The following is a 25,002-nucleotide window of genomic DNA, read 5'->3' as shown; positions in this document are numbered from 1 at the left end:
TCCCTCTTTCCGCTTTTCTCTCCATAACCACTGAACTAGCATAATCCACAGTAGTTGTTTCAGCCTTAGGGTATGTCTACACCAAGGTAGGCAATCTATGGCACGCGTGCCGAAGGTGGCACACGAGCTGATTTTCAGTGGCATTCATACTGCCTGGGTCCCGGCCACCGGTCCCAGGGGCTACGCTGCTGGCCTGGGGTACCAGCCACCGGACCCCTGCCAGCTGGGGTTCCGTCCGCCGACCCCGCTCAGCCCGCTGCTGGCCCCAGGTCCCGGCCACTGGTCCCGGGGACTCCGCTGCCAGCCTGGGGTACTGCCCGCCGACTCCGCTCAGCCCGCTGCCAGCCCCAGGTCCCGGCCACCGGTATGGGGGGCTCTGCTGCCAGCCTGGGGTCCTGGCCGCCGTCCCGGGGCTCTGCAGCTGTGAGGGGTGCAGACAGGGGCAAGAGGGGGCACAGCTCAGCACCCCCACCTTAAAAATTGTTCCAGCTCCACTGTACTGGGATATTTTTAAGTCCTGCTTTGCTGCTTACATCACTAACACGCCACGTGGAACAGCGCACTGCATTTAACATTGAGATTAGAATGTACATACAAGAACTGGAATCACAATTTGCGACAGATTTCAAGATTTCCAGCGATTTGGCCCAATGCTTTCTTTTCTAACTAAACCTGAAAAGTTCAACAAAAGCGACTTGGATTTGTCTGTATTTCAGTGGATGGGTGTTGAAGATTTCGAAATGCAGCTCATTCAGTTAAAAAGCTCAGAATTGTGGGCATCAAAATTTGGAGATCTGCGGAGTGCACTTGAAGCTACCGAGAGAGATCATGGGGCCTCTATTCTGACCTGCTGGATTTCCATGCCAGTGAAATTTAACTGTTTGAAGAAAATTGCGTTTGGATCCACATACCTGTGTGAACAGGTATTTTCAGACATGAAATCTGTCCTCTGTCCCTCTCGGAGCCGGTTAACAACTGACCACTCAGAAGACTGTGTGCAGTTTAAAGTATTCAAATACAAGCCAGACATTGGAAAACTCAGCAAGGAAAAGCAAGGGCAAGGATCACACTAAACTGATAAGATCTGCATTTTAATTTAATTTTAAACGAAGCTTCTTAAACATTTTGAAAACCTTATTTACTTTACGTACAACAATAGTTTAGTTATATATTCTAGACTTATAGAAAGATACCTTCTAAAATCGTTAAAATGTATTACTGGCACGTGAAACCTTAAATTAGGGTGAATAAATGAAGACTCAGCACACCACTTCTGAAAGGTTGCTGACCCCTGGTCTACAGGATGTGCATACCTCAGTGCTGGATTTTATTCATGCAGGCGTGAGCCAGGCAACTCTGCTCCGAGAGTCCACATTTGCTGTGCTGGACGTTGTACAACAGTATGTACCTGCATTCATACTGCTGCTTTAGGTACAGGAGTTTAGCACTATCATTTCAGGGTTCATATCCCAGGGTTCTTTGTGACAAACAGAGGCACTCTAAGAACTGATTTGTGGTGTGTTTTTGGACTGGAATATAGTATTTTCCTGGACCCCTTCACAGAAAACAATTTTCCCCGACTTCACATATGTGCCGATGGCACTTCCAGATTATGTGGCCCTTCACTTTTATCCTTGAAGAACTGGATGGAAGTCATGGATCCATTGGATGAGCTCATCCTACTCTTGCTCCTTATTGCAAGAAAAATGTTTATGCAGTGAGATAGGCACTCACCAAGACACTGAATAGCCTTTTGACAGCATTTTCTGAGTCACTGAAAACAGCAGGCCATGAGGAATGAGGGCAGTTCATTTGTGACAGGCTGGACAGATATGATGAAGGCTGCTAGTGCCATGGAATATCCTTTGGTTTATTGTCTCTTCTGGTATAGGAGAACTCACATGGTGTGATTGGATCACATCGTTTTGCAGACTTGGGACAATCAGCAGTGGCTCCAGGTCTTCTGCATGAGGAAACAGACCTTCATAGAGCTATGTGAGGCACTTGCACCAACCCTCCAGCACCAGAACACTCAATTGAGGGAGCCATAGTGATACAAAAGTGTGTCACGATTGTCCGGGCAGCTACAGGTCTCTAGCAAATCACTTTGGAGTTGGAAACTTAACTGTTGGGTTCATGGTAGTTGAGGTTTGTGAGGCCATTAACACTGTCTTTTAGCTCTGGTGGTTGGCATAAGAAACATGCCTGAAATAATAGCTAGTTTTCAGAGGATGGAGTTCCCATTCTGTGCTGGGGCCATCAATGGCACTCGTGCTCATAGTTCACCCACCAGAAGGGGCAAATGAGTATGGGAATTGCAGAGGATAATATTCCACTCTTATGCAAGGCTTGGTGGACCACAAGAGGCAAGTTCTTCAACACAAACATGGGAAGTTCAGGAAATATTAATGACATTAGGCTGTGGAGATCTGGCTTGTACCTGAAGGGGAAAGCAGGGACCCGGAAATGTTATGAACGGGGTATCTGTGCCAACTATTATTTTGCATATCCACTCCTGCTATGGCTGATGAAACCATACCCTGATGTCAATGGCCCTGAAAAAAAGGAATTCAAGTTCAAGTTCAGCAGCTGCAGCGTTTGGTAGGCTCAAGGCTAGTTGGAGTTGCCTACAAATCCGGATGCCAGACAGAAGATGACATCTCACTTGTGCTGCTGCTGTGGGCCACCTTTATGTAAAACTAATTTAACTTTGCATGATGTTACATGCCAACCTAGTGTGACAAAGTTCCTCCTCTGTCTTGGTGGGTCCTGCACTTATTGGTGGATTTTCTCGCCTCAGAGGTTCACGGCAGCCCTCAGTTTGGCCACTTTCGTGGCTCAGATCTGCCGTTCACTCAGTTAGCCTCATCACTGGCCAGCATAGGGAAAGGAAGAAGAACAATCCCCGCAGTCTCTGCTGATCCACCCAGTGGATCGGGGAACAGGCCAAAGACCTTCTCCTCTGGTGGAACCCACAGTCCAGTTCAACTCCTCCAGTATCAAGTAGGGAGTTGGGGGGATGGAGGGATTCCAGCCCAGGGCCCTGTGGATTGCAGCTGTCTACAGTGGCTCCTGTAACAGGTGCGTGACAGCTACAATTCCCTGGGCTACTTCCCCATGGCCTCCTCCCAACACCTTCTTTATTCTCACCACAGGACCTCCCTCCTGATGTCTGATAATGCTTGTACTTCTCAGTCTTCCAGTAGTACACCTTCTCATTCTCAGCTTCTTGCGCCTCTTGCTCCCAGATCCTCGCAGGCACACCACAAACTGAAGTGAGCTCCTTTTTAAACCCAGGTGCCCGGAGTAGCCTGCCTTGATTGATTCTAGCAGCTTCTTAACTGGCTGCAGGTGTTCTTATCAGCCTATCTGCCTTAATTGTTTCCAGAAAATTGTTCTGGAACCTTCCCTGTTACCTTACCCAGGGGAAAGGGACCTACTTAACCTGGGGCTAATATATCTGCTTTCTATCACTCTACTGTAGCCATCTGGCCTGAGCCTGTCACACTAGGTACAGACCACAAGTGCTTTTTACGTGTTTTGATTTTATCTGGCTGGGGGTTTTGCTGTGTTTGTGCTTATGACATTGCACATCTGTATGAAACCCATTGTTACAGGTTTTATTATGGTTGAGGCTGGAGGGGACTGTGATTGATTGGGTTTCCACTAGGGCTGTCAAGCGATTAAAAAAATTAATCGCGATTAATTGCATTGTTAAACAACAACATAATATCATTTATTTAAATATTTTTGGGTGTTTTCTACATTTTCAAATATATTGATTTCAATTACAACACAGAATACAAAGTGTACAGTACTCACTTTATATTTATTTTTGATTACAAGTAATTTGAACTGTATAAAACAAAAGAAATAGTATTTTTCAATTCACCTAGTACAAGTACTGTAGTGCAGTCTCTTTATCATGAAAGTTGAACTTACAAATGTAGAATTATATCAAAAAACCTGCATTCAAAAATAAACAATGTAAAATTTTAGAGCCTGCAAGTCCACTCAGTCCTACTTCTTGTTCAGCCAATCGCTCAGACAAACAAGCTTGTTTACATTTCCAGAAGATAATAGTGCCCGCTTCTTGTTAACAATGTCACCTGAAAGTGAGAACAGGCATTCGCATGGCACTGTTGTAGCCGGCGTTGCAAAATATTTACAGGCCAGATGCACTAAAGATTCATATGTCCCTTCATGCTTCAACCACCATTCCAGGGGACATGCGTCCATGCTGATGATGGGTTCTGCTCGATAACAATCCAAAGGAGTGTGGACTGATGCATGTTCATTTTCATTATCTTAGGCAGATGCCACCAGCAGAAGGTTGATTTTCCTTTTTGGTGGTTCAGGTTCTGTAGTTTCTGCATCGGAGTGTTGCTCTTTTAAGACTTCTGAAAGCATGCTCCACACCTTGTCCCTCTCAAATTTTGGAAGGCACTTCAGATTCTTAAACCTTGAGTCAAGAGCTGTAGCTATCTTTAGAAATCTCACATTGGTATCTTCTTTGCATTTTGTCAGATCTCCAGTGAAAGTGTTCTTAAAATCAACGACATGTGCTGGGTCATCATTCGAGACTGCTATAACATGAAATATATGGTAGAATGCAGGTAAAATAGAACAGGGGATTTACAATTCTCCCCCAAGAAGTTCAGTCGCAAATTTAATTAACACATTTTTTTTAACGAGCGTCCTCAGCATGGAATCATGTCCTCCGGTATGGTGGTCAAAGCATGAAAGGGCATATGAATGTTTAGCATATCTGGCATGTAAATACCTTGCAATGCCGGCTACAAAAGTGCCATGGGTTACACCTGTTCTCACTTTCAGGTGACATTGTAAATAAGAAGCGGGCATCATTATCTCCTGTAAATGTAAACAAACTTGAACTTGTTTGTCTTGGCTTTCCCCCCTTTCCTCCCTAAGAATGGTGAGGTGTTAATGGGTCATTTCACCTTGAATAGTCCCTTGAAATATGTGTTAACTACTTATGCTAAACAATCTGTTCCATCTTGTTGTGATACTCTGAGGCCAGGTCTACACTATAAACTTATATCAGTATAACTACGTCACTCAGGGGTGTGAAAAATCCACACCCCTAAGCAATGCAGTTATACGGACCTAGTTCCTGGTGTAGACAGTGCTCTGTCGATGGGAGGACTTCTCCTGCTGAGATAGCTACTGTCTGTTCTGGACGTGGATTAACTCCTCCAATGGGAGAAGCTCTTCCATTGGCATAGTAGTGTCTTCACTGAACCGCTGGTAAAGCGGTACTGTTTTAAGTGCAGACCTGTCCTGAGTAAGTTTCCCAAACCTGAAGAGCTGTGTAAGCTCAAAAGCTTGTCTCTCTCTCACCAACAGAAGTTGGTCCAATGAAGGATATTATCTCACCCACCTTGTCTCAGCTTTTTTAATACATTCATCTTCCATAAATTATGGATTGAATTTTCCCTACACAACAGGCAGTTAAATGACCTTAATTCTGAAAGGTACATATGTAAATTAAATATTGCATTTTTCCAGAAATCACAAATGCAGTAAGATCAATGACAGAATGGGGAATCAATTGAGAAATCGTAGCAGAACTTGCCATTCTGTCCTTGATGTTATTTTATGATGTGCATCAGGGAAATGATGGGATTCTGTAGTGTACTCAATTGCTTGTTCATTTCTGTACGCAACCTTGCGGTGAAAAGTAAATGCATATGTGATTACCTTACAATGTACCTATTTATCGTGCATCACAATGCAGTACAGTAAGGTGAGTGAATACAATACTGAATGCCTTCGTGAACTTACTGTACTGACAGTTTTCCTACATTGTTGTGTATGAAAAAAAGAAAAGTAAAAAAAAGGGACAGGGTGTAATGGGGTTTACAAACGCCATACTGAGCATAGGCAGAAGGGTCAGGAGAGTGTTCCTTTCTTACAGGCAATCACTGAGCTATTGCCATTTTCAGCTGTGATACTGAACTGTGGACACTGAAATAGAATGCTAGTAAGCTTTGGACACTGCAGCATGCTACTTCTGTTGTATGCAGGGGGAGTGAGAACTTTATAGACTGAGGAGCAGGAAGATATGTGTACTGTGAATTGTTGGAGTGGAGGGCTCTTGAAACTTGAGATCTCGTACCCACTTCTTCACCACATCCACAGTGCTAAGTGAGCTGGTATGGGGCTGGGCCACTGCTCATCCGGGCATGTATCCGCTCACCCGAGCACCTATCCACACCTCCTCAGGTGAGCTAGCTAGCTTGGCATCTACTTGCCCTGAGACATGCACTTCAGGGGTTTCTGGATGAACAATAGGGTAGTTTGGATACAACTGCGTGCCTGGCCATGTATAGAGTCAGCAGTGTAGATACCCCAAGAATAGCTGAGTATCTGCCACACAGGTCCTAAGAGGGGGAGGAGAATTCCAAGGTGGCTTTTAGGCCCTCTGATGGTGGTGAAACTAACGGGTTTGGAGGATTTCTCTTTCACCTCTAATCACCATGCAGGGTGGGTCCTGCTCCACTATTTAACTCCTATCCTTTCCTTTTGAAATATTGTACATCACAGTAGTTATCTCTGGCCAGATAGCACCTTCTCTTCTACATGGCTGCCAGACACAGCTGTCATGTAAAGAAAAGAAGTAGGTTTGCTGCACAACCCATTTTATAAACCATGTCTTCCTGCCTGCCAGTCAACCAGGGAATGAGCTGGTCTCCATTTTGTACCCACTGAATTTTACTGTGTCCTGTGACATCATTCCCATGAACCCAAATGATTTTGCATTTGATCTAGGAAGACTTTGTGTGTCCACTCCTGGCAAAATGGCAACATTGGGTTGATATATATGTCTCTCAAAGAAAAATAAATACCTCCATTAAAAGGGCTTGTTTGTTCACATAATAAATATTATGAACTCTGATTGAGTGATTGAGCCAAATTTTGAAAAGGACATAAATGATTTAGGAGCACAAGACCTAGGGTCCTACATGACTTAAGCACTTTTGAAATTTGTATGCTTCACCCATTGTTTGATATGTATTTGTAGTTGTCTAAGGCATTTCCAACTAGATATATTCACAAGTCAGAAAACTGTCATTCACATTTTATATTCCAAGTATATGGTAAAACTGCTATGTACTTAAGTATATACTTATCTTATAGTACATAAGAAAATCAAAGGCAAAAACTTTATGGGTTTGTCAGTGTATCAAAAATCTCTTAGTTAATCATAAAAGATCAAGCAGGAACTTCAAAGGATCAGCACATTAATTCATTTATTTTCATTAAACATTTCATAATGGGTCAAATCTTGCAGTCCTTATTAAGGCAAGGGAATTGGTTTGACTAAAGACTGCAGGGCTTGGCTCATAGTATAAAAACAATTTGGGTGTATTTAATTGTATTTTCTGCAATATCTTTGCCAAATGGTGATTATTTTCCCAGGCTTGTTAATTTTTATATTTTTTCTTCCTCCCTGAAACATTTGCAGATCTATTTCACAACCCTCTGTCACAAGATCCAGGGTACCGTCTTTATGTGACATACTTCCTTCCCTCAGTACAACTCCTCGACAGGAAGAGTAAGGACTGCTTTCCTCTTTTCACAGTGCATTGACAGTCACTTATGACTCTAGCCCATTTAGAAAAGTAGGTGAATTCTTCCTGTGGCTGTTCTCCTTCTTCCTTCTCTCCTCCTTCTCCTTCTTGCTTATATACTAAAATGTATAGTGAATTTAATCCAATTAATTGTGAGATTTTGCACGGAGGTAGAGTTTGTGAACTAAACAATTCTCTGCTTGATATCAGACCTTTCATGTTGAAACTGACTAAAAGATTTGGCTTCTTTGCTATTTAAAATGTGTATGTCTCCACTCTGAGATCTCATTTGTCTTACATAAAATTCTGTGGACCAAATTTAAGAGAAGTTAATGTCAGTATTCAGAAATATGCACCTATCTTCATGTGTGCAAATTGGGTAAGTGCATGTACAATGGCCAGTTTATTTCAGTTTGTGCTCACCCAGAGGTCTGCACACCTTTGTAGATTTTAAATAAATGCATGCACATTTCTTAATTGATCTTATCCACATAAAACTGGCTAAGCCCACTACAAACAAAACTATTATCCATACATCTCTCCCAGCAACCCCTCAAGGTAAAACCTGGGCAAGTATGGCTCTATCTTGCCACCATTACTCTTGAGAATAAACAGAAGAAGTAAATCAAATACATAAGTTAATGACTCGATCAGCTCGTTCCTTGTAGATGCCACAGAAGAAATAGATCCTAAAGATCAACTTCTTCAATAAATGCCTAAGTTGTGTATTTACCTACATGACTTTTTTGTCATCTGAGTGAACTGTTCAATGATGTGGAGGAAGGGGGTTGAACATTAGGAGGAGGAATGTTGGAGACAATGGGTAAGATTCTCACCCCTGCTTTATGCTGGGTGATAGGGCTGGAGTGGTATAAAGGGGCTCTTGAAGCCCCAGATCTGGACAGGGGAGAATTCTTCTGGTCCAAGACCTGAGGCTCAGTACCCTCTCACCAGTCCTAGTGATGGGGTGTGACTGAGATGGGAGGGGTCGAGTGGTGGGAAGGGCCATAGCACACAGTGTTGTGGAGATTCTGGGCAGTGCTGCTACCCAAAGCCCGTTCGGGGAGGCTGACATAATTTGGACAACACCCCAGGAGTTGTCTAAATTATGCTGGGGGCCACTACAGACCTGGAGTAGCTCAGAATCAGGAGGATGTAAAGTGACTTAAAGCCATCTTTGACCTCCCCCCTCGTCCTCCTCAGCTATCAGTTCTTTACTGTGCCTCTTCTACAACACAAAATTTCACCCATAGGATTGAAGCTAGGAATTACTGAAAGGGAGAATGAGTGAGTTTAATTCCGGTGGGATGAGAGGAATTTAGTTTGTTTAACTTTAAAAATCTACATTATAACTGTGTAACTAATAAGACTCATCTATCATCACTATAATCATTTTGTCTGTACGATACATCACTTTCCCCCTTTGCATTGTCAGTGTACTTTCTTCCAGACAGAAACGGACTCTTCCTCAGTGTTTGAGAAGCAGAGCACAGAGTTTTGGCTGCACCACAATCTAAATATTAAAAATAAAACAGTTCTTTTGACTTTGCTGGTTCTACTTGAGAAAGGATTGTCCTCACAAATAATGGTTTGCAAGATTAGGCCCACATTACAATTTGCATGTGCACTTCCCTGTTACACAGATACAGGTTTGCTGGTGGACCTCAAGCCTATTTCTGAATGTAGAAATCATAGAAATGTAGTACTGGAAGGAATCTCAATAGATCTTCTAGTCCAGTCCCCTGCACTGAGGCAGGACTAATTATTATCTAGACCATCCCTGACAAGTGTTTATCTAACCTGTTCTTAAAAACTTCCAATAAGGGAGATTCCACAGCCTCCCCAGGTAATTTGTTCCAGTGCTTAACTACCCTGACAGTTAGGAAGTTTTTCCTGGTGTCTAACCTAAATCTCCCTTGCTGCAATTTGAGACCATTGGTTCTTGTCCTTTCCTCAGTGGCTAAGGAAAACAATTTATCACCCTCTCGGTATAACAACCTTTTATGTACTTGAAGACTATTATCATGTCCCCCTCAATCGTCTCTTCTCCAGACTAAAAAAAGCATTTTTTTCAATCTTATAAGTCATGTTTTCTAGACCTTTAATCATTTTTGTTGCTCTCCTCTGGACTTTCTCCAGTTTGTCTACATCTTTCCTGAAGTGTGGTGCCCAGAACTGGACACAGTACTCCAGTTAAGGCCTTATCAGTGTACATTTGGCATTGTTCAGAATAACTTTTTCAGTATTCAGGATAGTACTTCTCTTACTGTTGCAATGAGGACCATTGCTGGAAAGAAGAGAACTGGCTATAATTTAATCTAGGGAAACTATATTGATATTTACAAAGTCCAGAGATAATCTTGTTAAATTCATGGACTTAATCTTCCTTTAAGTACAACCACAGTACAATGATCATTCCTGAATTAAGAAGTTAGTATTTTTTACCAGACTTTACCCTTGACTGTCAATTTGAGAACTATTTCTTTAACATTACGAACTCCTGTCATTACTATGAAACATTACTAAAATATACTCTTGTATTCCTCATTTACACAAGACACTTGGTCACACTTTTGTTACCCCCAGGCGTAACTACTGCAGTTCTTTTCTAATTGGTCCCCTAGACATCAATATTAAAACACTTTACTGAATTCAAAATGCTTCTGCTAGAGTTTCTTGTTTTGAGTCTTTAGTTCCCATTTATTCCAGTTTGAAAGTGCTGAGATTAGCAGGTGGTGCATATTCTTAATGTCAAAATTCTCCTTTTGATTTACAATCTTAACCTCTTTGTTTAAAATTTACAAGTGATCTTCAAACAAAAGGACAAATGAAGCTGCAAAACTTTTTTTTTATTGTACTCCTACAACTTTCTGTAATTGAGTGGTGGGAATTATTATTGACTTTGAACTGGAATTCTGTTTTATTATGGATATGAATCTTACAATTTAAGACTTCATTTACTTCTCTAGTATAATGCATTTAAACACCATGTAAACAGAGTCTAGGGGTGAAATCCTGGACCCAGTGAAATTAATGGGAGTTTGGTATTGACTTCAGTGGGTCAGGATTTCACCCAAAATCTTCAGGCAGTATAAATCAGTATCTCTCTTTATTGAAGTAAGTGGAGCTATACAAATTTACACCAGCAGAGGATCTGGTCATAATTCTGTAGAGAAAATAGTTTTTGTCTGAATACTAACAAGCAGCTAAGCTTAGATATTATTCATTGGTATAGAATGGGTAACAGTTTTTATTTCTCTTTTAACAGAAGTTACTCAAAAAGAAAGGGAATCAGCTTTACATATTTACAACCATGAAAGGTCCCGTGTTCTCCAATCTATAGGTTTTGGAAAGAGAATAGATATGCCATTGGTGGCTAAGACAGTATCTACCAGAAGCATTCCATGCGCCAAAAGTTTGCTGCTGTCTCCAGGTATTTATAATGATTTAGGGAAAAACATATATTTCCAGGTAATTTGAATTAGAAATAATAATTTTCACCAACTTAATAATGAAATAGATATGCTTTATGAACTCAGATTGCTTCTTTATTTAATTAACAAACTGTAGCAACATGCAGTGAATGTGTCTTTTCTACTAATTTTTATATTACACTATGTGTTTTAATCAAACTCTGGAATAACAGAATTGCCTTTAAGGCAGCTACTCAAAATAGAATTTCATTATCTTTTCAAAATGTATTCTCATTCGTGTTGAAGGTTTTACTCACATGTTCTGAACAGATTTAACAGGGAAATGAATTTTTCCAGGGTACTGTACCTGTGTACTGACCATGAATGTCTGTATGCAGTGTTGGTTTAGTCATGTCAGTCACAAGATATTAGCGAGACATGATGGGTGAAGTAATATTTTTATTGGACCACTTCTGTTGTGTAAGTACGACAGTTTGTCTCTCTCACCGACAGAAGTTGATTCATTAAAAGACAATTACCTCACCCACCTTGTCTCATGAATATCTGTCACAGACAGATCCGGTTGTTTAGAGTTTTGGTGCCCCCTGGTGCTTATTTGACATTTTAGACCTTTTCAGTCTTCCAAAGAAAAAGAATTTCTCTCTTAAATAGTGTTGCAGATGGTGCATCAGCCTTTTCTATAGCATCTAAATACACAAAACTCTAGGTCTGGAGCCTTTTGCTTAAAGTATACTACAAATATATACCTATTAGAAATATCGGTCACACAAAGGTTTGGTTTTTTAGTAGACTTACATACTTAACATCTCTCCCTACCTGTTTTATTTGTAGAAGTTTAAAATGTTGTGCTCTTAATTGTGATTTTCTAAAAATGGCAATGTAGCATGTCATCTTTGTTGGGTCTGTGTGAGTCCAGATGAAATTTGATCCATTTAAAAGAAGGATGATGTTTTTTCAAATTGTCAAATTTTTGTCTTGCACACCATCTTTACCAGTAAAGATCCTGCAAACCAAATTCTGGCCTAAGGTACAGTCATGAACTGTAGTGGCTTCGAATTATGTTCAGTGACAAATATGCAATCCCATTGTCTTCCATGGGATTGGGCAGGTGTAAATGAATGCACTTTGGGTGTGCAGTTGGAATTTAATTAACGATTTGCTCATTCTAGACAAGCTGTGATCTTGTCTATATAGGGAATTATATCTTTTTGTGGAGATTGCTAAGCAGATGTCTGCAAGGGTTCATGATCATATGCCAACCAGTACCAGATAAAGAGCAAACAGCTCAGGAGGACTTATATTAAAACCAGGGATGAGAGGAAAAAATCCAACAGGAGACATGAAACCTCTCCATTTTTTGAAGAGTTGGACAGGATTTTCCACAACTACATGACCACCATACCCAGAAAAAGTTTGGAGCCTGCTGCATGCTTTCTTCCCCACTCCACCAAGGACAATCAGTAAAACTCATCAGAGGATGAGCGTGAGGGGGCCACTGATTGCAGGGTCCATGATGGCTGACAGCAATTTGAAAATGGCACTAGCTCACCCAGAAAAGAAATATGGGGTAGAGAGACAGAGGAAGTCTATGATTTTTTAAAAATTTGAACCTGCCTGGCATCCATTATGCATCCCACAATGCATAGCAAGAAAAATCCCAGAATGCATATTGCTTAGCAACAAAGCAAAGGATAATGGGATACTCTCCAAGAACACCATGCCCTTAGTACTCAGCAAACCACCATCGTGTGCACAAAATGATGCACATTAAAAGTGGGCACACTGTTCCATGTGTATGATATTAGTGTGGTTTGGGTATTTCACATTACCTAATGCACATCAAAGAGCTACAGATTAACCCCTCCCCCCAATAGACAAGCCCTGAAATATAATCCAGGTAATTCTCTTTTATATCTCTGAATTTAATGGAGCAAAAATAGTCAAAACTTTCTTTAATCAGTCCGATAAGCAGAGATGACTCTCTGAAGCACTGTTATGCATATACATTAGTAAGCTCGACCACTGTAATGCTGGGGGCGCTTTTTTTGTATGGAGGAATTTGTTAAGAGTTGTTAAAATATCTGCTTGAACAATGCAATATGACCCTGATGTAGCAAAGCACATGCTTAACATTAAGCATGTGAATTAGTCCCACTGAACTTAGCCTACACTCAGCCTCAGACTTTCTTAAACGGCAAAATATGGAACTCAGGAGCCATTGAAAATGGGTTTATATTATAACCAAAATGACAACAACTTTTTACACTGCTGCAGCTTCACTGCTACCAACAGTGGATTCTCTAGTAGTAGAGAAAGGTCACAGGTGATTCTACTGTCATGTCACCTGAGCCTGCTCTAAAAACTCTCATGCCCTATCTACAATACCGTGTCCACTATAGATAAAAATACTTACACATTTTCTCATTGTAGACTGAACATCATGCAGTTGGTTCTAATAAACCCATTTCAGGAGTTCAGAGTGCAAAGTTTGGACTTGATAATAAGTTAATTGCAAGTGATTTTGAGTGTAATGTTTTGCATAGATTTAAATCATCTGCAAAACAATGACTATAAGCTTTACTAGTTTAATAATAATTTCTAAAATGCAGGTTGAAAGAGTTATTTTTAATCTTTTCCCTCATAGTTCATAAGGACCCCTGGGAAGTTAGAAACTGATATCTTTGAACAGTGTATCTTTTTCTTCATCATATGTTCACATTGCTTTGCTATTGGAGGGTTGGTGCTATCATTTCTTTTAAAGAAAAAAATGTATGGCAGCATTTTTTGGGAGGGGAAGTAAAATGTGAATAATGACACAACATATACAGTCAGAAGAAAACATTTAATAACCAGGAAGCTATAGCCTATATTTTTATTTAACTACTAATATTCAGTTGTAATGGCTAGCACTCCTAGGGATTGATCTTGCACTATTCAAGTCAATGGGAGCTAGAACAAACCGTAGTTCTTAAATGGTCAAAGTGCTGTAGAAATATTAACTACTTATTATAAATTTGTTGTTACAGGTTATGAAGTTGCAAATCACATAAATAAGTAAGTAGTTTGTTTGTGCCTATTTTTGTTTTTGCACATCAAGAGTATTCACTCAATCCTCACTGCTCCTACAAAACAAACAAACAAAAAAAAAAGGCAGAAACTTTTAAAAAATATTCTGCTCTTTTTTGTGGTGGGATAAACCACTGTGTCCATCAGTGATGAGACAATCCACCTGCTGCTATCTTCAATGCATTTTCAGTAGTATTGCTGATTAGGAAATGAGGTGTATGATAAAATGCAGTTCATTTTGCAATATCAAACACAAAGTCAGGGGTGGGCAAGCTTTTTGGCTTGAGGGCCACATCTGGGAATAGAAATTGTATGGCAGGCCATGAATGCTCACAAAATTGGTGTTGGGGTGCGGGAGGGGGTGCGGGCTGTGGGGTGGGGCCAGAAATGAGGAGTTCAGGGTGCAGGAGGGGACTCCGGGCTGGGGAATGCGGTGTGGAGGGGGAGGGCTCCGGCTGTGGGGTGTGGGCTGTGGGGTAGGGCTGGGGATGAGGGGTTTGGGGTGCAAGAGGGTGCTCCGGGCTAGGATCGAGGGGTTTGGAGGGCAGGAGGGGGATCAGGGCTGGGGCAGGGGGTTGGGGCATTCTGAGAGGCTCAGGGGTGAAGACTCTGGGCAGCACTTACCTCAAGCGGCTCCCGGAAGCAGTGGCATGTTGCTTCTCTGGCTCCTATGCAGAGGCGTGGTCAGGTGTCTCTGCATGCTGCCCCATCCACAGGCACCACCCCTACAGCTCCCATTGGAGCCATTGGACTGCATAGGGGCCAGAGGGGGGCCATGCTGCTGCTTCCGAGAGCTGCGTGGAGCGTCCCCCGACCCTGCTCCCTGGCTGGAGTGCTGGAGGTGGGCCATGCCGCGGCTTCCGGGAGCTGCGTGGAGTGGCCCCCGACCCCACTCCCCAGTGGGAGCTCAAGGGCCAGCTTAAAATGGCTGGTGGCCTGGATGCGGCCTGCAGGCTATAGTTTGCCCACACCTGGACTAAGTGCTAAAAATATTGTACATTAATGTGTTAGAGCAACTGAGTAGTTCTGCTATAAAATGGGTGAGAGAATTTCCTTCTAACTCCCTTTTCTTAAATAGGCACTTTCCTGGAAAACATGCTGCCCTGTGGAATGAAATTTCTCAGCCCACAGTTGGTTTATTTTGTTGGATTTTTCATGTATAATAGAAATAAAGATAAAACTTAGTTCTCTCTCAGTGTTGTGGTAGGGAAAAGGATGCTATTAATGCTCAGACATTTTTAGATGCAGTTTTTTTATGGGGAAACTTTACAAGTTTAACAGTTCATGCTTGTTTTAATTTATCAGTGAGCAACATGTGTGAGTAGCTATGTTTTAAACATAGACATTGTTGAGAAATATATTTTTAAAATTAGCATGTACACATGTTAGTGCACATAAGTTCGCTACCATTTCCTTTAACAACCTAAGTATACATAACTATCCACTTTGAGTATGGAGCTATGCAATCAGGCAAATCATAAAGAAAACAGAGTTCTATGCTGGTTTCAATACCACTCTGCTTGCTGCATATACTTTCTGTTGCTTTTAGTGCTCAGGTCCCAGATTCCACAAGGTACTTAAGCGCATGCTTAACTATAAGCACTGGAATAGACCTGTTGAAGTCAGTGGAACTCCTCACACAATTAAAGCTAGGCACATGCTAATGTGTGTACATGCCTTTATGCAGAGAGTTCTTTTCTATTCAGTTTTTATACCGTGCCCAACACCTGAGCACTTATATATGAGAATGACTGTAGTGCCGAGTTTCTTTCTGCCTCTACTCTCCTCACTGATTTTGTGAGTCTACAACTCACATCTCTTATGGTACAACTAAAATATGACATGGCACAAAACGAGCTTATGGAGTTTCAGTTTTTGGATTCAAAATCTGCTAATCAGAAGTTTGCACCTTGATTATCCAGAAGAATCACAGTGAAATAAACATCAGTTGCATTTGCCTAAGTGTGTGATCACTTACATCTGCAAAAGAGACTATAAATGCAGTGTAATGATTAAGATTTTACATGTACATGTAACCCTTCTGCCAGGTGAGGCCAGCAGCAACCAGGTACAGGGGTTCCTTTTCAACAATACAACATAGAACTGGCTCAAGCTGCCACTCAGTAACCTAGGAAAATTACACACCACCTCTGGGCACCTCCGAGAGGCAATATTTCCCCACTCGCAAGCACAGACTCTGAGTTTAGAAAATAAACTTTTAATGAAAGGAGAGACACCTGACATTAATTAGGGAAAATGCCACAAGGAGGATTCATAAACATAAAACTGTGCGCAGGACACCCACCCCAGAGTGCGCGGGGCAGAAGATTTTCCACAACCAAAAGTTCCTTTACTGTGCCCCCCTCTGCTTCCTCACCATACCCCAATCACAGTGATTGTCCTTGGTCAGTGAGGACCCAGGGTTCAGAGTTGCATCTGTGTGAGTTCACCTCTCACCTGGGGAAGAAGGCACCTTGCTTGCTCCGCCATCTGAGCACTTGCCCTGCCAGTCACGGTTTCTTGCCGCCTAGCCATCTCATCAGCCATGGTAACTCACTGACTGCTTGCCACTTTTGCTGGCTGCCCATCAGTTACTTTCTGCTGCCACCTGCCTCACTGCTGTGACATCTGTATATCACTCTCTTAGTGGTTTTCAGCAGGCTGGGCAGAAACACTACTCTACCACAAGTGATTTCAGCTCTTACTGAAAAAAGAAAAGGAGTACTTGTGGCACCTTAGAGACTAACCAGTTTATTTGAGCATGAGCTTATGAAGTGAGCTGTAGCTCACGAAAGCTCATGCTCAAATAAACTGGTTAGTCTCTAAGGTGCCACAAGTACTCCTTTTCTTTTTTCTTTTTACGAATACAGACTAACACGGCTGTTACTCTGAAACAGCTCTTACTGAGTATTTGAAATAACAAAAGGTTCCTAATTAAGCCTATTTAGCACTATCTGTAGGGAAGAACAGGTTAAACCAGATCAGAAAGTCTACATCTCATGGCTGGGACACCCATCTCCACTCTCACTTACTTTCACAGGGGTCTAGAATTTGAGCCCCTGGCTTTCAGCTGAGGGTGACCCCCTCATTTGGAATAGGTTAAGCACAGTTTTGAGCCCCTTTATTCATACAATAAAGACAATATTGATAACAACATTTCACTCCCCTAGTATTCAATACTAAAGTGATTTGTAACCCAACACCAGCCAAAGTTGATCACTTTGAGCAACACAGCTCTATCTGCTGTATATCTTGGCAGAGTAGGTGTGTTCATGTAAATACAGATTGCTCCTGACATCTCTACCCCTCCCCAGCTAGCTGTCAGAGTGGAGTTCATTCAGACCCTGCTTACATACAAGTCATAAAATTCACTTATAAATCCTACTGTAACCAGATCTATATGCACAGAATCATATTCCTGTGTATAAATGTGGCAATATTGTGAAAGTTAACTCTGAGCAATTAATATTGTATTAATATATCTTTTTGCACTGAGTTCACTTATTTTTTAAAGTTAAGGAAAATACATTTTAATTAGTTTATTGCATTTAGTTTAATAAAACGAAGTTTCTTTTACTTGGACTTCTCTGACGCTGCCTTTTTTGATTCTCTTTTGTTTTGTCTCATTTTGATCTCAAGATTTAGAGAGGAAGTGTACAAAAAAATTTCGTAAGTAGTTATAGACTAGTCTGTTTAATCAATAATTGTCTCTACCATTACTTTCCACATAACTGTTTCCAGAAAATAATTCCAAAGTGGTTAGAATTTTAGATAAAATAGATAAAAATTGTTTTTATCATGTCAGTTATTTACATTTGTTTTGTTATTTTTGTAGAGTTCCATTTGCGAACCCTGAAGATGCTGTTTTTGTGAGGACAATGAAGAGATCTATAATGGAATTTTCCTCTGTGGATTGGAATAAAATATCCACCTGTCTAGGAATACGCCTTGAAAACAAACCAGAAGAACCTCCTGAGAAATTGACAGTCAAATTCAGATAACTGTTTGGTTCCTTAAGAAAATATGTACCTACATGTTGGATATTAAACTTTTATTGTAAGTTAATATCCATAAAACATGTATGCTATAACTTATACTTGATTAAAAGAACTTTCAGCAGGAAAATTCTAAATTCATTTCCTTTAATCCCAAATGTGGGGATTCAAGGATTAAGGTTAGAAAATGCCGGTCACAGATTTGCTGTAACTTTATCATAATGTTGCCACTAATTGAATTCTCATGAGTATAATATTGTCTGTTGTGACAAATTAACAAAGCAAACCTTTACATTAACTTTTAGGACACTAAGGATGAATGTATTCATCTTTGATATTCTTTGCTGGTTGGCCTCCTCTTTTCTAAATTAATCAGGTTTCTCTTACCACCTTAGTTTCCAACACTTCCAGGTCAGATTAAGGCTTCATGTGGCCTCTCTCTTTCCCAAATGAAGTCATTGCAAGTCATCTCAGTGTATAAGGTTGTTATATAGTCCTTATCATTGATATCTTAATTTTAGCCCTGTTCCCAACTCCTGCTACAATCCACTTTTGTCCTTTGCTGATTGCTGTTTCAAAGGAAAGTGTCTGGAACTGGCAGGAGGGGAAAGTTAATCACATTAGGAATGTAGAGAAGAGGCAAGGTAAGTCCATGCTGGCTTCTTACAAGAGTCCCAACCTTTCTTACTTCCTGTTGGCCAGAAACCTGTCTTTGCCATTGTGCTCATAGTGGTCAAGGTGAAACACTAGGAATCTAGCCAGACAGACGTATTAATCACTCCTCATGGGAAAACTCTACTGCATTGCTCTCATGGAGAACCTCCTGAGCTGTTCCATCAAAGGAAAGGCAGGATTTATCTCCCAGTGTATGTGGGGTAGGGGAGAGCTTTTGGTAGATCAGAGAGCCATGATTGAGTCCACAGAGACTGGCCTGCATCCCAGCAGTTAAACACTGTAGGTGCTTTATCCCAGGATTCACAGTTAGAAGGGATCTAATACTTTATCTCACAGCAGTATGAAGCTGAGTGTGGTGTGGAAGAAAATGTTTCAGTCTCCAGGGGAAGAGGGAAGTACATTGCACTGGGACAGTTGCAATGTAAAGTTACACTCTGATTTACTCAATTACAGAAGTAAATTTCATGTTGTTAAATTCTCTGAAGATTTTGTGTGCACTGAGCATACTCCAGCCTAGGGCTGTAGGGACCCAAGCACGACTTTCACTCTGATTGCTCCTCCCCACTGCCAGGGGCCTATGTGCCACCAAGCATTGGAACTGACAGCAAGGAAACTGTCTCTCCTGTGCTCTCAATGCTCCCCCTGCGAATATGGAAGAGAAAGAAGAAGCTGCCTGACTGAAGCGAGATGCATGTGGGGAAGGTGTCTTTCAGAAGACAGAGGGTGAGGAGGAACAGAATGGGGACAGCAGGAACAGGAGCTAGTGGAGGGAGACAGGAGCTGTAGTGGGGTGCAAGGAGAGGGAGAAGAGCAGAGAGGGGCATATAGGTACAGAACAGGAGGAGGGCATAAACCAGAGGATGGAGGGGATTAGATAGAAGCAAATAGGGGCAGGGGCAAGAGCCAAATGGTGCAGGATTGGATAGGAGCAGAAAGGTGGGGGAAGGAGGGAGGAACCAAGGTGGGGGGTGACTAGGAGGAGAGAGAGACAGAGCCAAGGTAGGATGGATAGAAGTAGAGGCAGAAAGATACAGGCATGTGTGGGAGGGACAGGTGCAGAAAAGTCTATAACCATTCAGGTACATTCTCCTCCAGAACCTAGAATTGAACCTAGAAGTCCTGCATCTCTATACTCCTCTGCTGTCAGAAAATAGTTATGAAACCCACTGGCAAGTGTGTTTGTATGTCCTCCCCATCTAGTGGCTGGTCCACATAGATGATAACAGCCTACTATTTCTATCAGTTACTCCATTAGCTCAAATGGCAGAGGTCTGTATTGTAGAACTAAAGGTCTAAACCCTGCTGACTACCCAAGTTGGGGGTCAATATGGTTCCATATGATGGAATTTGTTTTTTTTCAGTTTTTTTTTTAAACCCTAAATTAGGAAATTATAGCCATAAAACTAGATTAAAAGAAAAATAAGGTTGCAAAATCAAGCATTCAAATATTAGGAAATTCCAGAATTAAGGATGGCCGTGCAGTCTAAACTTGGGCCCATTGTGCATATGTATTATGATACAGTTTTAATTATATGATCATATGTTATTTTTCTGAAGGACCCAGGGCCTCACAATGGATAGTTATTCAATATTTTCAATATTTTTTTGAATCCTTGTCATTTGGTTTGTGGTCCCAGGCCTTATTTACCACACACCGTCTACACCTTGCATTGAATACAAAATTAGTAATTTACTCCTGGCATTTTTGTGTTCTCACCATAGTATCTGAGTGCTTCACAGACATTCATGAATTTATCTTTACAATAACCCTGTGCAATTAGGTGTTATTATCCCCATCTTCCAGATGGGGAACTGAGACACAGATATTTAAGGCCAAACTTGTCTTGATTATCTGGACTACCTATGATTTTTCTAGCACTTTCTATGGTCAAAGCTCAGCTCCAATCGTCTTCATTTGCAATTCTGAGCACTCAATACTTCTGCATATCTGGCCCCATCTGTTTCACATTGGGCACCAAGGAAATGAGGAATGCACAATCAGCAGCCAACTGTGAACGTTTTCATTTGAATGTCTTGCCTAGCATCACATAGGAGCTCTGTGACAGAGGCAGGGATAGAAGTTCCCAATTCCCCATGGCAGCATTCAACTGCTTTAACCATGAGACCATCCCTGCTGTTTCTGCAGTCCTTTACCTTGTTCACGACACATCTTCCAACTTCTGCAACAAATGAGACAAGCAAGGTTCCTACTGACAACAGCCTCATTCACTATACAACCCTGATTTATCTAGAGAACCATTTGTCCTGTGAACTGGAGATAAAAGTCCTGTGGGAAAAAAATTAGTATGTAAGCAAAGATCTAATACATATGCAAAAATTAAGATTGCAGAGGCAATCTTAACTCTGGCATTTCTTAACTTTTGAGTGCTTGACGTTGCAACTTTAATGTTCTTTTAACCTATTTTTAATGTAATTATAATGATGCTGTTGCAAAGAAGAAGCAGGAATTCAGTACAAAAAAAGGGAGCTATACTATTTTACTGTCAACAAAGTTTTTTGATTAAAGAACAGCTAAATACTAGTCAACTTTCTTGGCTACAAAATGGCTACAGAAGGCTGTCCTGGTAGGCCATATCAACAGAATTAGTCTCCCAGCATGCCCAGTTCTTGGTGTGCATTTCTTCTTATGTTACATAAGTAGTTACTCAATATTGTTGTGGAAAACGAGTCACACCATCTGTTTGGTTCAAACAGTCTGAGGTTTTTTATTGAATACAAGCATGCAGGGAGAGGGAGACAGAGATGGTCACACAGAGGTGCCACCCTGGTCTCTTTCTGCCCTGCCCCTACAATACCAGTTTTATATAGGTTCAAATCCAAGCCAAATGATACATTTCCTTATTAATTATTTTTACCACTCAAGCATTGTTAATAAAGCCTTATAAGGAGATAATTAAAAACAGTTTTATAATTAGCACTGTGCTGACGCACGTTATTATCAACATCTGTGGTTTGCTTGTGGCAGCGTTTTGTGTAGGGACTTTTGCAGGGTGGAGGGTGCGTATAATGGACAGCTAGGGACTTTAGGCCCTTTGGCTCTTTTCTAGCTAGAGATTGGTCTAGTCCGTTATTTGGGTCAAATGCCACAGCCCAGCATATGGAAATGCTTTTAGCTTAAGCCAAGTCTTACAGGACGCAGGCCTGTAGGCCTCTTTTGTTACCGCTCTTGCATATGTTGCATATAGTACATAGATTTTGCCGCAGAATGGGATGGGGTCAGGTCAACAGTAATTTCACCCACAGTATATACAAGTCTATTCATCTATAACAGTCTATACAGCTACATTTTGCCTGTGATGGCTCTTGTTGACATCAGTGGGGACGGTACACATAGCTGCAGACACAGTTGGGCCTTAAAGTCTTGGGTGCAGTGCAAACCACTATAACACAAAAGAGAAGAGTTCCATAAGGTAAATTTCCACATGCTCCTAATTCTATCCCTAACGCAATTGAGATAGACATGCTAGAGAATCATGAATACTTTACAGTTTCTGAGATTAGCTGGCTTTTAGTCACTTTAGGTTTTTTTGCTCTGTGTATGTGTGCATGCACCCATTTGTGTGCATGCATGGTTTTTAAGCCTTTTCTTTTAGGGCAGACTCAATATTCACAGGAAGTTTCTCGCTAGAGCAGGGTGGAAACCAGTCTTTCTGTTTTGTAGGAAATTCTACAATTCTGATTTTATGTTCCAATTCAACCAGCTCTAGTTGGTGCCCTTTTGTCATAGGCATTCAAAAATATGGATATCCTATTTGAATGCTGTGCCTGGTAGTCAGTTCAATTTTCTAAGTGTAGCCTTAGAAGGATTTTATGGTGAAATGGCTGTTGATTAGAAAATAGATGAGATACATGTGGAGACACACCTCAGAACTGGTTGCCTTGATCCTCCAAAAAGAAAAGGAGGACTTGTGGCACCTTAGAGACTAACAAATTTATTTGAGCATAAGTTTTCGTGAGCTATAGCCGATGAAGTGAGCTGTAGCTCACGAAAGCTTATGCTCAAATAAATTTGTTAGTCTCTAAGGTTCCACAAGTACTCCTTTTCTTTTTGCTGATACAGACTAACATGGCTGAAACTTGATCCTCTAGTCACTGTTCTCTCAAATTCCAACTCAAGGCCTACTTCCACTGTATCACTGACATTAAAACTGCTAATGTTGGCGGGGGCATGGAACAGTTTTACATTAGATGACGGTATTCATTTCTTCCTAGCTAAACAAACTCTAATCATTTGGACCATCACAGAAGGAGGCAGTGTGGTAGAGAAGAATGGGGCATTGGGCGAGGAGTTAGCAGACCTAGTTTCTGTTCCCGGATGGCTCTGCAACTGATCTGTTGTGCAACCCTGAGCAAGTCTTTTCACTTCTTTGTACTCAGTTTCCCAATCAGTAAAGTGAGGATAATACTTACCCCCCGACCCCACACACACACCTCCTTGGCAAGGTCTTTGAGATCTATGGGTGAAAAGTCTTATATGAGGACTAAGTATTGTTACCAACATTGAGTGATAACTAACTTACATAACTATGTTCTTATTTTGTCCCCTTTTTCTGTGCTGTTTGATATACTCACTAATTGTGTCTCACTTGAAATCAGATTGTAAGATCTCTAGTATCTTCATAAGATGTTTACACAGTTCCTAGCACAATGGGAGCCCATGACCCAAATCCTCAGCTCCTTGAGAGTTGTTGTTTGCACAGGACCTGTTTTTTCCCCCCATCTCAGTATTTTTGTTTTGTTTAGCATCTTCATTAATGATCTGGATGATGGAATAGATTGCACCCTCAGCAATTTTGCAGATGACACCAAGCTAGGGGGAGAGGTAGATACGCTGGAGGGTAGGGATAGGGTGGAGTGACCTAGACAAATTGGAGGATTGGGCCAAAGGAAATCTGATGAGGTTCAACAAGGATAAATGCAGAGTCCTGCACTTAGGACGGAAGAATCTCATGCGCCGCTACAGGCTGGAGACCTACTGGCTAAGTGGCAGTTTTGCAGAAAAGGACCTGGGGATTACAGTGGACAAGAAGCTGGATATGAGTCAGCAGTTTGCCCTTGTGGCCAAGAAGGCTAATGGCATATTGGGCTGCATTATTAGGAGCATTGCCAGCAGATCGAGGGAAGTGATTATTTCCCTCTATTCAGCACTGGTGAGGCCACATTTGGAATATTGCGTCCAGTTTTGGGCCCGCCCCTACAGAAAGGATGTGGATAAATTGAAACGAGTCCAGCAGAGGGCAATGAAAATGATTAGGGGGCTGAGGAACTTATGAGGAGAGGCTGAGGGAACTGGACTTATTTAGTCTGCAGAAGAGAAGAGTGAGGGGGTATTTGATAACAGCCTTCAACTACCTGAAGGGGGGTTCCGAAGAGGATGGACCTAGGCTGTTCTCAGTGGTGGCAGATGACAGAACAAAGAGCAGTGGTCTCAAATGATATTAGGAAAAACTATTTCACTAGGAGGGTGGTGAAGCACTGGAGTGGGTTTCCTAGGGAGGGGGTGGAATCTCCATCCTTACAGGTTTTTAAGGCCCGGCTTGACAAAGCCCTGGCTGGGATGATTTAGTTGGTGTTGGTCCTGCTTTGAGATGACCTCCTGAGGTCTCTTCCAACCCATATCTTCTATGATTTTCCCAATTGTTGGATTTTTCAGTGAGGCCCTGCTGAAGCAGGAAGAAAGTTTGGCTGGCAGAGTGAAAGATAAAATTGGGTTATAAAAAGTTCCATAGCAATCATTGCTCTCATTTTAAAAAGGCAGTTAACAGGATTCAAAAACTGGGATTTTCAGATGTGCCCAAGGAAGTTAGGCATCCAAATCCCATTTAAGCTCAATAGTACTTGGGCACTTAACTCCTCTAGGCTATGTCCAAACTACCATGGTAAGTTGACCTACGCTACGCAACTCCAGCTACGTTATTCACATAGCTGGAGTTGACGTACCTTAGGTTGAGTTACCGCAGGGTCTACACCACGGGCGGTCAATGGGAGAAAATTGACCGCTGGTGGACCGATCTCAGAACGTCAATCCCGGTGTAGTGTAGACCTGCCCTTAGATTCTTTTGAAATTCTGCTCTAAGTAGTAATCTCTTATTTTTCCAGCCCTGGAGACTAAAATTTTTTTGAGCCATAGAAGAAGTACCCCCTCACCAAGTGTGTGTGTGTGTGTGTGTGTGTGGGGGGGGGGGCAGTGCTAACGAGGCCCATTCAATTAGGGTG

General features: G+C 41.6%; 1 protein-coding gene across 1 annotated transcript in view; it reads left to right on the top strand.

Annotated features, from left to right (window-relative positions):
- LRRC72 (leucine rich repeat containing 72) overlaps nt 1–19,638 on the top strand; it is a 47,532-nt gene extending 27,894 nt beyond the window's left edge. Inside the window, exons 6-9 of the mRNA XM_074943540.1 lie at nt 7,490–7,579; nt 10,864–11,028; nt 14,056–14,083; nt 17,931–19,638. Coding sequence (XP_074799641.1) covers nt 7,490–7,579; nt 10,864–11,028; nt 14,056–14,083; nt 17,931–18,096 — 449 coding nt within the window. The 3' untranslated portion in view covers nt 18,097–19,638. The remainder of the gene's footprint in view (nt 1–7,489; nt 7,580–10,863; nt 11,029–14,055; nt 14,084–17,930) is intronic.
- The last annotated feature ends 5,364 nt before the right edge of the window (nt 19,639–25,002 follow it).

The sequence above is a fragment of the Natator depressus genome, chromosome 2 (assembly GCF_965152275.1).
Source record: "Natator depressus isolate rNatDep1 chromosome 2, rNatDep2.hap1, whole genome shotgun sequence".
Lineage (NCBI taxonomy): Eukaryota > Metazoa > Chordata > Testudines > Cheloniidae > Natator > Natator depressus.
This window is presented reverse-complemented; position numbering and strand designations above follow the sequence as displayed.